This window comes from Cotesia typhae, unplaced genomic scaffold, assembly GCF_013202065.1.
Source record: "Cotesia typhae breed Kobodo isofemale line unplaced genomic scaffold, CoteBio_Ctyphae contig_48, whole genome shotgun sequence".
Classification (NCBI taxonomy): Eukaryota; Metazoa; Arthropoda; class Insecta; order Hymenoptera; family Braconidae; genus Cotesia; species Cotesia typhae.
In genome coordinates this window covers 4171180-4184402 of record NW_027423756.1, presented here as the reverse complement: position 1 = coordinate 4184402, position 13223 = coordinate 4171180, and the positions used below count along the sequence as shown (strand labels likewise).

General features: G+C 28.7%; 1 protein-coding gene across 3 annotated transcripts in view; it reads left to right on the top strand.

Moving 5' to 3' along the window:
• Nucleotides 1-3462: 3462 nt before the first annotated feature.
• The window catches only part of LOC141529307 (uncharacterized), a 365923-nt gene continuing 356162 nt past the window's right edge, over nt 3463-13223 (top strand). For all 3 annotated transcript variants that reach the window (XM_074245813.1, XM_074245814.1, XM_074245812.1), the window contains exon 1: nt 3463-3821. In XM_074245813.1, the coding sequence (XP_074101914.1) occupies nt 3720-3821 (102 nt within the window). In that variant the 5' untranslated portion in view covers nt 3463-3719. The remainder of the gene's footprint in view (nt 3822-13223) is intronic.

Sequence of the window (13223 nt, the reverse complement as noted above, 5' to 3'; positions counted from 1 at the left end):
TGTATCAAGTATTTATACACAGAAAAAAAAATTTTCTTGAACCAAGACAATTATAAGGAAGACCGAAGTTATTTTGGAGCAAGAAAAAATTTTCTTGGCTTAAAAAACTTCAACTTCATCCAAGAAATTTTCAATCATCCTTAAGATTTTCTTGATTTAAGAAAAGTTACGCTTGACTCAAGACTTTATTTCTTTCAGTGTAATAATTTGAATTAAGAAAAAATTACTTCCACCAAGAATAGAATTTCAAAAAAAATTTTTACTTCGGCCAACACAACTTCGGTCTTCCTTCAGGCACCCGAAAATTTTCTTGAGCCAAGAATTTTGTTCTCCAGTCAAGAAATATTTCTTTCTGTGTATTCATGTTAGATGTACATTGTGTAATTTTACATATTTGTTTTGTTTTACACTGAAAAAAAAATTAACTTGAATCAAGAGAAAAATTTTTGAACGAAGAAAATAATTTAGAAGAGTTTAATTGTCTTAAGGAAAATTTCTTAGTTTAACATTTTTTCTACTCAAATCAAAAGGATTAAGTTCTTTACAGTTATTGACTTGATTGAAATAAATTTCTTTTTTCTGTGTATACTTATAAAAAAAAACGATATATTATTAATGAAAAAAATTAAAGGATTCTTTTTTTAAATCTCTAAATAAAAATTGCTTAAAAAAGAGAAAAACTTGGAGGTTTTCATTTTAAAAATAATCAACGTTTTTATGTCAAAATAAAATTTACAAAATTGATTGATTAATAGAAACATTGCGGTAAAAATTTTTCTTCAACAGATTATTTTTATTCATGTATTCTGATTATAAATTGCACGACTCATGATGCAAAGCATCAGAGAGTGTTCTACGATCGAAAAATTTTTTTCGCCTCAATACGGCAATTTTTTAATTTCTTAATATTTATATTTAATAGATTGAAATAATTTTCTTTGCTCGTTTGAAATGAGCCGCGTGCGCACACAAGCCAAATCATCCGTTTTTGGCCTAATTTTCACTTCAATTAAAATGATAAATATTAGTGGTACAATTCCAAATATATGGAATTTTTTTTTTAGTTTCGTGCAATAGTTTCTGAAATATTCGCCAAAAATCAAACCCTTCTGTTTTATTAGACTGCAATTAATAATTCCAATTTTTTTGACCAGAAGTTTTCTATTTCAAAAAAGTTTCTAAATTTTATTTTGAATCGAATGACGTCATAACTTTTTGTTACCACAAAAAAAATTTGATCAAAAGGCATTTGATTGATAACATGATAGTTCTTTAGTTTTAGAACAAAATTTTCTGAAAAACCTAATCAGATTTATCAGAAAAAAATTAAGAATCATCGTTGATACACAAATTGTCATTCACATGAATATTTACCATCGACTTGAACTTATTGCGAGAACAAACGCTTTCACTTCTAACAGCATTCAGTAGCCGCCTTCCGTCTGGAACCGTCAATTTTTTTTCCTAACCAGGACAAATGTAACAACCAATTTACCATGTTAAAGTGGTAGTTTCTAAACCGCTTTCTCTTCCAGATATTGAAAATTTTTTTTATCAACCTTTATGCATTGACCCCTGCTTAATCCCCAAGAATACCTGACTAATTTTTGAAACCAAAATAAATATACCCGCAGTGGTCGCCGGTCCCTTTCTGTCAAGCATTTATAAAAGGGCTGCCGGTCGAGAAAACATATTTTTTTTTGCATTCTTAAAGTTTGTTTACCGATGGGATTTCTTGGGTGAAAGTAGATCGGATAATAGCATTCAAAAATTTTTCGTTTTCTTAAACGTTATTTGAGATAAAATTTTATTTGTCGTTGCTTAAATTAGTTGCAGTCTTTTCTAAAAAAAATTATTTAAGCTTACTTGGAACAAAAATATTTAAAGCATGGCTGATTTACTTGTTGAAAAATTAATTTTTATTGTGTCAGACAAATCGAATCAAGCTCATCACATCTAATTGAAAAAGATTGTGTTTATAATAAATTTCTTGGTAATGGTTCTTGAAAATAAAGTTGATCATACTTATTAATAAAACGTTCGAAAGTATGCTTTGATTTACCGCGTCTAAACATGCAAGCAATATTTATAAATCACTCAAACAAACAAACAAAAAAATATCCATGGACATTGAACTTGATCTGAGACTCACATCAGTCTCATTAAGTTTATCACGTCCTTGTGTGTAGATATTTATGCGTGCACACAATAGCTTTATGGTACCAATCAACAAGTGACACTTTAATATACGACTAAAATAATTCGCGTAAATCATTCATACAAGGATGATACGCTTAATCTTATACTTAAAAAAGTTTTAGCCAGGATAAATCTAGAGAATTGATACAAAGTGTTACAATGTAATATCAATAAAGTATGAAAACTTACAAAGTTGGGCGAAATTACTCCGACCCAAAGAGTTTTCTTAAATTATTCTACTGCCGCTACACAACAAAAGTTTATTACTTGATTGTCGATGTGTTTTTCGTTCTCCTCTTGATTGTATCTCTTATCCTGGGCGGGATCCACTGATGTGATCACAATTCCAAAGGATTTATGTCTTTATCACAGGTATTTCTTATGCAAATCGGGATTCTCGCGACAGGACACTCCCTGATGTGTATACATAACCAGTGTTTAAAGTACCATGAATTTCATTACGAAGAGCTGAGGGAATCAAGGATGAGACAATGCACAGACTCCTGCTGACTGGAATTTCCGGTTAAGAGTCTTGGACACTTTCAACGTTAGAGGACCAACTGTTACTGTTGAAGAATATTTGAATAATGTAATAATCTGCAGATGGACCCTAAAAAAATAAGATGTCATTTAATTGGTTTCTACCAGCTTACATTTCGTCCTACAACTCAATTACTGGATCCATAAATGTGTCCGCGCTGAAAAGAACAGTGCGCATGTTACATCTCTGTAAGTGACCTTTTCCTCTGTCGCATCTTTGCCGGATGTGAAGATGAAGCTGGAGAGGGAAAGTTTCCGATTTTACCCTCGTGCAGGCATCCTCTCTGCAAAAGGACGGGCCCATGGTATACAGTGTGAAGCACCTTTACAAGCTCACACGTGGACCTAGGACAGTGTAGATCTACACTAAGAACATAAAAGAAGGGTTTTAGTGCATATAAGACTTGTTCGATACATGGAAGCAGAAAGACTCCCATTTCATGATGGGTTCACCAATACAGCAGCCGCGAGAAAGCTTACGCGGGGGTTGTAACACAGTTGACTCGTGGTTTTATGATGTATTCCATCTCTGCATGAGCATGATATGAGGGGAAGTAGACTCTTGTTTCGTGTGTAATGCCTTCATGGACAATCTACATGTACAAAGGGATCAGGATGTTTTTTGGTCGAACGCAAGCGCGGTGAGGTGATACGTATGGAGCACATGGTACCTCCCAACTCCCAACACTGTTCTGCGATATTCCAACACCTTCAGCTTTTCCGCGAGCCTCTGCCTATGCTGCCAGGGTGAAACTCGTAAATAATCATGGATCTTCCTCAAGTCCTGGCGGCGCTGCCACGGACTGGGATACATTTATCCAACCAAGACTGCACCAGTCCTGACCTATCGCTCGATACACCGGCTGCTTTTTACAAAAGGTGAACCTAGTTGACATGCTAGCTAAGTGAGTTTTGATACTTCGTAAATTCAAAAAGTGTTCATTTACTCAATTGATTTTTGATAGTGTCTAATAATTATCATGGACATTGTGGTACGAATGACATCCTTGGGACCGCGTGCACTTGAGCATGCTTCAACATGGCCACCGCAAGATATCCTCGTTTACCGCATTCCACTTATGGTAAGTCTACTTATATTCATGAAACATCCCATGCCCGCTCAATGATCCTCCCATCCGGCTGTTCCTTGGTCTGCTTGAGTTCTTAATTTTTTTTGACGTTAAAGAAATCTCCATATTTATTCGGTTCTGAGATTCTTATCTATATACGTTTTCCGGTGATAAATTTTCAACGAATGAGAGTTTGTCTTTTAATTCGTTCAATTTTTAAAGAATAATAATCATTATCAAGGTTTTTATGGGTTTTCTGTGTGTATGAAGTTTGATCAAACAATGATTAAAAATTATTTGTTTTGAAGGAGCTCAAAAATATGTTTTTTTTTTTTTTTTCGGTTTTATTATTTTTAAGTTATCATAAGTTACACGGTTTTTGACACTGTTACATTTTTTTTAATTAATACAGAATAGGTGAGAAATGTTTCTTTTATTTCAAGGTTCTTGTAATTTTTTTTTTTTTTAAACTTTTATAGTTAGTGAATTTTTGGAAGTGTGATAAAAATATTTAGATTGACATTCAAAATATCAATTACATTTTATTTACATTCGTAAATTCCATCAAAATAAATTATTATTGTTTTGAAATAAGGAAGAAAAATGAAAAATCCCACGATAAGAGTATTTTAAATCTTTCAAATATTTATTGTATTTCTTTACCAGTAATTTTTATTAATTATTCACGGAGAGAAAAATATCGTTAGAATAAGGATACGTATCGTTATTTTGATTATACACCGTATAATCATTTTTTTAGAGATACGCTGTATAGCCAATTCAGCTATATAGTGGATCATTATAATGACGATCCGTATCATTATTTTAGGCGTTACATTTAGTTGATTCAACTGTACAGATCTTTACGTTAACAGAACAGTTGCCTGTTTTGACGAAACTACATATATTTGTAAAAGCTATTCTCTGTATGCTTAAGAAAAACAAATGAATCCTTGAATCAGAAAACCGGATCGTTATTTTAAGGAAACTTCATTTGAGGATACGTTGGATAGTCATTTTAACAATATTTTTTTGTTTCGTGTTAGTTTTCGGAAAATAAATAATTCAATTTAATCGAATAATCGTATGGCTTTTATCAATCACAGTTGAGTTGGGCTAAATGGATTTAAGAGAAGATGGAAGGAGGGAAAATGAGTCCCTAAAGTGAACTAGGGGAAAATGCGAATACTTGATTTTGTGTTATTCATCTTACTAATACTAGTGTATTTGGCGAAAAAAAATAAAAATTCAAGAGATCCATTTTGCCCCCTGTTTTATATTTGATCAAAAATATTTTTAAGTAAATCTACAACAAGATTGATAGATTTTCCACGAATTTTTATTTTTCATTATGTGTGATGCCTAATTGAAAATTTTCTATTGAGCTAATTATTTTCCGAATTTTTGAAAATTTATAATTGTTATTGCTAGAAGTTGAAAAGTTTTCGATAAAGGAAACTTTAAGTTATGGAGCAAGAAATGGACCTTCTGAGATCCCGCAAGGTGGCGTATGTTCGCGAATTTTGTTCACTTGAAGAAAGTCATGCATCATGTTAAAGTCTTTAAAATTATAATTGGCGTCATTTAAAAGCCATAATGAGTTTCATTTTAGACTAATTAGGAATGATTATGACACCGTCGGCTGGACAACATAATTCAAAAAAAAAAATTCAGATAACACAGTAAAAAATTTTGTGTCATTGATTCAAAAAATTTTGTATTAAAAATTTTTTTGTTGAATATTTAACACTTTTATATGTAAATTTAACATTTATTGTGTTAAATTAACACAAAAAAGTGTTAAATATTTAACAAAAATTTTTAACACAAAATGTTTTGACGCATTGACGCAAAATTTTTTACTGTACACCATCAGACAGTTAAAGAAATTGGTCTCTGTTATAATGATTACACTCTGGAAAATAAAATTTTGGAAAAACATTATATGTTTCTGGGCCACGTGGCCTAGGTACCGTAGGCTAGAACACCAAGAAACTCAGTGTGATACTTGAACGTTATGTTGTGTTATATTAATAATATTCTAAAAAAAAACCCTCTTTTTCAATGTAAATTAATTTTTAACGGAAGCTCCTATAAAAACGTTTAGTATAAAAATATATTTTTTGAACGAGTTATCTAATTTTTATCTACATTGTGGCATTTCACGCAGTTTTTTTTAACTTAAAAAATTAAAGGATGCAGTTTAAAATATCAATAGGTTGATCAATATCAAAATAATAGAGCAAAAACGCGAAAAACAATTTTTATTTTATTTTTTAATGATTGCGCAACTATTTCATCAATTGACCTCAAAATCATCTTGTAATCATCTTTAAAAGTGTTACTAAACTCGTTTTATATATTGGTTCGTTTTTGATAGCAATAATTTTAAATTTTTCACGTATGAACGGATCTTAATATTAAAATAGAGATGAAATGTATGTGAAACCAATTTATTCGTGATGTGATTGATCGAATATATATCATAAGCATGAAAATATATAGAAAGTCTACAGTCAGGCGCGCGCTTGCGCGCGCAAAATTAAATTCTAGTTTTATATAAGATATTGATAATAGTATTCAATAAAATTGCTCAAAAACATAAACAAAAACATCAAATCAACAAAACAAGTGTTTCAATAAATACCCGTGTAAAAAAAAATCGTTTTAAAATTATCGTTTGTTTAAGATCTTAAACGTGACACAAACCAAGACTATTTTAAGACTTTTTTAAGAAGCCAAAAAAAAAAATTCTGAGAGCAGATTTTTGAAATTTTGTTCCCGAATTTGTTATGAAAATAAGACGATATCACAGCGACAGCTCCGGAAAATTATTATAGAGAGTCTTAAAATAATCCAAAAATTGTCTTAAAAAAATCTTAAAATAGTTTTAAAAAAATCTCAAAATACTCTTAAAAAATCTTAAATAGTCTTAAAAAATCTCAAAATAGTCTTAAAAAAGTTTAAAAAAATTTTTTCCAGACCATTTTAAGATGAGCTTACAGCGACAGAGCCCCGGAACATTAAAACCGAGCGTCTTAAAAAAATCTTAAAATTGTCCGATAGTAAGTTTTCAATAATTTCAAATTCAATTTAAAAAGAGCGTACTCAAAAATGTAGCAGTTAGAAAGTCGTAAAATCGTTTAAAAATTAATTTTCATAACAAATCCGAGAACCAAATTTCAAAAATCTGCTCTCAGAATTTTTTTTTTGGCGTCTTAAAAAAGTCTTGAAATAGTGTTGGTTTGTGTCACGATTAAGATATTAAACAAACGACCATTTTAAGACGATTTTTTTTACACGGGTACCAATAAAGAAAATGATGAAATTACCCTTTACATAGTATTTAATTACTCGATGTACCGTTCTGCGCCGGAAAACTTTGGACTCTATTTCTCGCTGCACCTATTATCTATTATCGCGGAACTATTAATCAAACACATCTATAAAACGTGTGATAATGTGTAGATGAATTAGATGAAACTTTGTAATTATAAATGTGAATTTGATTTTTATTTTTATGCGCCTCTTCAATTTAAATATTTATTATTATTCAAAATTTTTTCAATTCCATCGCGTAGAACAGAATCTGTAAATTAACAGCGTATATATATATATATATATATATATATATATATATATATATATATATATATATATATATATATATATATATATATATATATATATACACGCTGTTAATATATGTTGTAATTAACCACTTATATAAACAGCAAGAACAAGAGTAAATATGATCCATCCGTTGTACACATTTGATCATAAATCATTGTATAGACAGTCACGACACAGTTAGGCTCACATGAGTATGTGGCAGTAGAAATAATAGGTATCCAATGATGGAGTAGGTATTTTTCCTGTTAGTTTCTATGGCACGCAAATCATTGTAGTAAGTTTATCATGTATCATCAAAACTAAAATAACCAAGATAATAAATTGTACAGGAATAACGCGGTAGTAAAATATGCAATTTAGTTGGTAAACTACTGTAATGATAGTGAGTAAACACTCATCCCAGTAATTCGAATTATAAGTTATAAGTATATATATATATATATATATATATATATATATATATATATATATATATATATATATATATATATATATATATATATATATATATATATATATATATATAATAGTATATAATGTTAAAATATACAAAGTGTCATTGTCTTCAATGGTTGTTTGTAGAAATTGATTCTGCAGGGATAGGATATTATTCTGCAAATAGACAACACTGCTCATTCTTATGTTTGCACACCTTAAGCGCAAACAGTTTGAATTTACTTAGCTTCATAGCTTGAAAATTTTTTATTTATAACTTGTTGCTACTATCTTATTTACTCAAACTGTCGATTTTCCCATCATTTTCTTTTTATTTCCGTTGTAAAAAGTTAAAATTTTTTATTGTAACTAAATTACCTGAACATATGGAGGCGTTGCCTTATAAAAGTAATTGAATATAAAAGTGCTTCTGTTTCATTGGTAGCACATATGATTATAAACATGTCGTCGTCCTCATTAGAAGATGACGTTATACCTCCATTTTATTAAATTTTACGGGAGGACTGAAAAACAGTAAAAATGTAAGTTATTTTTATTTAAAAATTAATTAAATTTAATTAATATGTATGTTTACTTTTTTACGGATGACTTTTATTAACATTTACTATAAAGATGTAAAAATGCTGAAAAAGATGAAAAAATGTATTTGGACTAATAAAAATTTAAAAAAATTTTTCAAGAAAATTGAGAATTCAACATTTTTCTTTAAAACTATGTGGTGTTTATTTTTTAATAAAAAATAGCATATTTTCTTTTCACAAAATTATTAAATTATAATTAATAAAAACCACATTACATTATTTACCTTCACACTTGACAAATAGCAATTATCTCCGTTACTCTTTATTTTCAAATGTCAATAACGGATTTAATCATTAAAACCATGTTAGAAAGAAATAGAGCGAGTCAGCTGACTCATCAGTAATGTGACAATTAGTATTGTTCTAGTCTATAAAATATTGTGTCAATTTTAAGATTGACTATCACATGCAAGGAATTCTTTTTTCTTTACTTAATAACGATAAAATTAATTACTATGAAACATTATTGCTTTAAAAAATATAGATTTGACGATAACTTATCAGGTCAACTTAGAGGTCTTAATTTAAAAAATTTGATCATTGGTCGAAACTTTGTTCTATGTATACTATTTTATTTGTTGTAACTTTTATCAAAGTTATAAAAAAATTTTTGAACCAATTATTTAAAATTTAACTCTCTAGTTGATTAATTTTTTATTTTGATATATTTGGTCAACATTAATTAATTGACAAATAACTCAAATTTAGGCGAAGTTTCTACGTAACACAAATAATTTCGTCAAATTCTAAAATTAATATTCAATAGACTCATTTCTAAGCTCAATCAAATTTCAAATGAAAATTTAGCCCTGAAAAGAAAATTTTCTTGTTCTAAAATCAATATATTTGATCCAAGAAAATTTATTTAAGTCAAGAAAATCTTCTTATTTTGAAAAAACTCAGCCTCTTGCTCCAAAAAATTTAATTCTTGATAGAAGTAAATTTTCTTGCCTTGAAAAAATTTCTCTCTTGCTTCAAAAAATTAAATATCTCGATAATAAATTTTCATTAATATTTTTATTGATTAACATGCCAAATTGGAAGATCAAATAATATTGAATCATTTTTTTTTTCATTCAATATATAAAATTGCACGCTAAAATAGTATAAAATGGGTATCAAATATTCAAGAGAAAAATTTTCTCAAGATGAGAAAATTTTTTTCTTAGTTGAAGTAGGTGGCGCTGCTTCCCTAAAGTATCTAAAAATCTTGATCAAATGTAAAAATTTATTGTATAAAGTATTTATGACCAATTGAATTAAAAAAAAAATTACTTCCACCAAGAATAGAATTTCAAGAAAAATTTTTACTATGGCCAACACAACTTCGGTCTTCCTTCAGGCACCCGAAAATTTTCTTGAGCCAAGAATTTTATTCTCCAGTCCAGAAATTTTTCTTTCTGTGTACTATAGCCCATAGTAAAAAATTTTGCGTCATTGCGTCAAAAAATTTTATATTTAATATTTTATGAAAATAAAGACAAAAAGGCGTTAAATTTATACATTAAAGTGTTATATATTCACCATAATTTTTAATACAAAATTTGTTGATGCAAAATTTTTTACTGTGTAAATATTTTTGAGTTAAAAAAATTTTTTGCTCCAAAACAATTTTTTCCTAACAATTCTGTTGGTTATAAAACATTTTTCTCACTATGTAAAATTTAAAAAAAATTTGTAAAAGAACTTTAATGAAAGGAAGTCAAGTTAAATTTCTTAGAACATATTTCACTGAATTCTACAAATATATTTTTGAATAAAGAAAATCAGCTTTGATCTATTCGAATCTTAACCATTTTCCGGTAGTGTTAAATTTTGTCAAGAACCCTCCGAGTGATAGAGTATGTTCGTATCACCCTTATACATTTCTCAGTAACTTGTAAATTCTAAATTGCACGTGATCAATAGAACATTTAATCATTTAATGAGATTGAAAGGGTGTCAACTAGGGAGCATGCAAAGCAGAAAGTAATCGCAAGGGCACATGCACAAGTTTAGTTTACGATTGACGCGGTCTAGGTCCAGACCTGGTGGGAAATAAGCGGGAAGTAACTATACCCGAGCAACAATAAAACTTTTAACACCCTTGTGTCCAATGGGCACCAAGTTCTTCACAGTTTCTGAGGGGCGGAGTTCCGCAGCCATTATTATGTTACTGTAGAATACTACGATCCAATTGGTCCTGCATGTATCATGGCTGCCGACTCACTGGAATTCCCCTACGTCTCTGTAAAACATCTCCCACTACCAGCCTAAACTTTCTCTCTCTCTCTCTCTCTCTCTCTCTCTCTCTCTCTCTCTCTCTCTCTCTCTCTCTCTCTCTCTCTCTCTCTCTCTCTCTTTTTCTCTCTTTCTCCAGTCTTGATCTTCTGCATCATCCCAAATATTCCTTCTCAATACAACAGATTTATTGTTAATTTACAAATCGTGTTAATTGGATATTTTTTTTTATCACTTTTCGATTGTTATTTATTAATCATCATTATCATACTATCCATATTTTAATCTTGGCTTCGATTGTTACATTTATAAATTCATTAATGATAAAGTATGATGATGATAAATATTTATACAGACTAAGACAATTTATTGCATTTTTTTGTCATAGTTAATTTAGTCTTCATTTAAAGTAGTTTTGGTGAATTTTTTAATGCGTGAAATTTAATTGAGTCAACAACGCACGCGCGCGCCTCAATATTTCGCGGGTTAACTGCCGTAGTAAAAAAACCAATACGATTGTACGTCGATAATTCTAATAGTAAATATACTGACTTACCGACAGCATTTAAAATTTTCTACTTTTTTTAGAACATGACTACCGAAGGTCAAACCTATTTGTCATATCTTAAATTTCATTGGAATAATTTTTTTTTCAATTAGGTAAAACATTTTTTTAAAAACATTAAATATTTATTTTGAATTTTTTACCTAACGGATTTATTCAATTTATTTTTTTTTTTGCATAATTTGAGTTAATGTTTTTACATCAATGGTGTAAATTTGAATTAAAATACCAACAGAGAAACAAATAGAATAATTGCTGTATAAATTTTTAGAAAAATGACAGAAACTGTAATTATTTAAAAAGTTGGAACTCTAAAAAAAATTTTAACTTTGTTAATTAAAAAAAAAAAAAAAAAAAAAAAATCCAATTTTTAAATGAATTTTTCATCTCTCAAAATATATAGTTAACCATAAAAAATAATGTCAAATTTAAATGGTTGCAATTTATGTAAATTAATTTTTGAAGATTTGAAAATCATTACAATATTTTTGTATAATAAATAATTACTATAAAAATTTTTCTATTAAATGTAACATATATTATCTATTTGTTCTACTGGATTATTAATAATGATAATAATAAATTATCTGAATAATATTAATTTTAATTAGAATTTTTGTTAAAATTTTTCTAAAAATTTATAATAATTTATTTTTAAAAATAAGTATCTGCTTTTTCAAAAATAAATACTATGTTTTTAGAAGATAAACTTTTGTATAATTTTCTGCTGATCTATTTCCACCAGTGCCTTAATACCAGTTGCAAGCTCAAGTATATAAAAAGCCGAACTGTAAACATAATTTCATCTATACAAACACACATACTTACACACACTTGAGTACATATAGGTAATATAGGTTATATTATTATGTTTATTAGAGTTCAGGTCATATCATCCAAGAATAAGAAGGAGAAAAGGAGTATAAGAGAGATGTGAAAATAGAATAAAACAAAAAGAGCAGCATATACACGTGGGATTTTCTCGAAAAACACTATAACCAAAGATACGATGGAGTACATAGGATGCATACTCATAAAACCCCTTCCTATTCCATTTAGCTACTGTAGCAGCTAGCTGCCGACAGTATCTTTACATCGACAGTCGGTGTGGCTTTATATATGTATAAGAAACGTACTTCCAGGGTCACGATGTCTTCGCTAAAGCTTTTGGGTCACTCATAAAGACAACTTTCGTATTGAATAGCTGAACTTCCTCGGCTATTTTTACTTGCATCTTTTACTACATCGACCTTTGTTTACATTTTGTATTTTTATTCGATTTCTATATTTCTACCGAACGGATAAAGACTAGACAGAAATGTATACGTTTTTTTTTTTTTATTTACAGTATATGTCTATAAGTATTTTTACATGAATAAATGTTTTTATGATATCCATATCAAAATATATTTTATTTTATTAAAAAAACTAAACTACTACTACTAAAAGAATCACTGTATAAGATGTAAATTTTATACTCTTAGATGTGATAATCACATTTGAATATCATGTGTGAATATCATGTGCAAATATTGATAAATGATCACATACGCAGAAAAAAAAATTTACTTGAATCAAGTAAAAATTTTTAAAGAATTTCATCTTTTCAATTTGAGTAGAAAGATTCTTAAGCTAAGAAATTTTTCTTGATTCAAATTAATTTTTTTTTCTGTGTATGAATATCACATTTGAATATGATATATAAATATCATACGTAAATGTTATGAATGATATTCTATCTGATTATTGCGTACAAATATTATCAATGAATATGACACGTGAATATATCGTATATACATAAATACACAGAAAGAAAAATTTCTTGACGAGAACAAAATTCTTAGCTCAAGAAAATTTTCGGGTACCTGAAGGAAGACCGTAGTTATGTTGGCCGAAGTCAAAATTTTTCTTGAAATTCTATTCTTGGTGGAAGTAATTTTTTTTTAATTCAATTGGTCA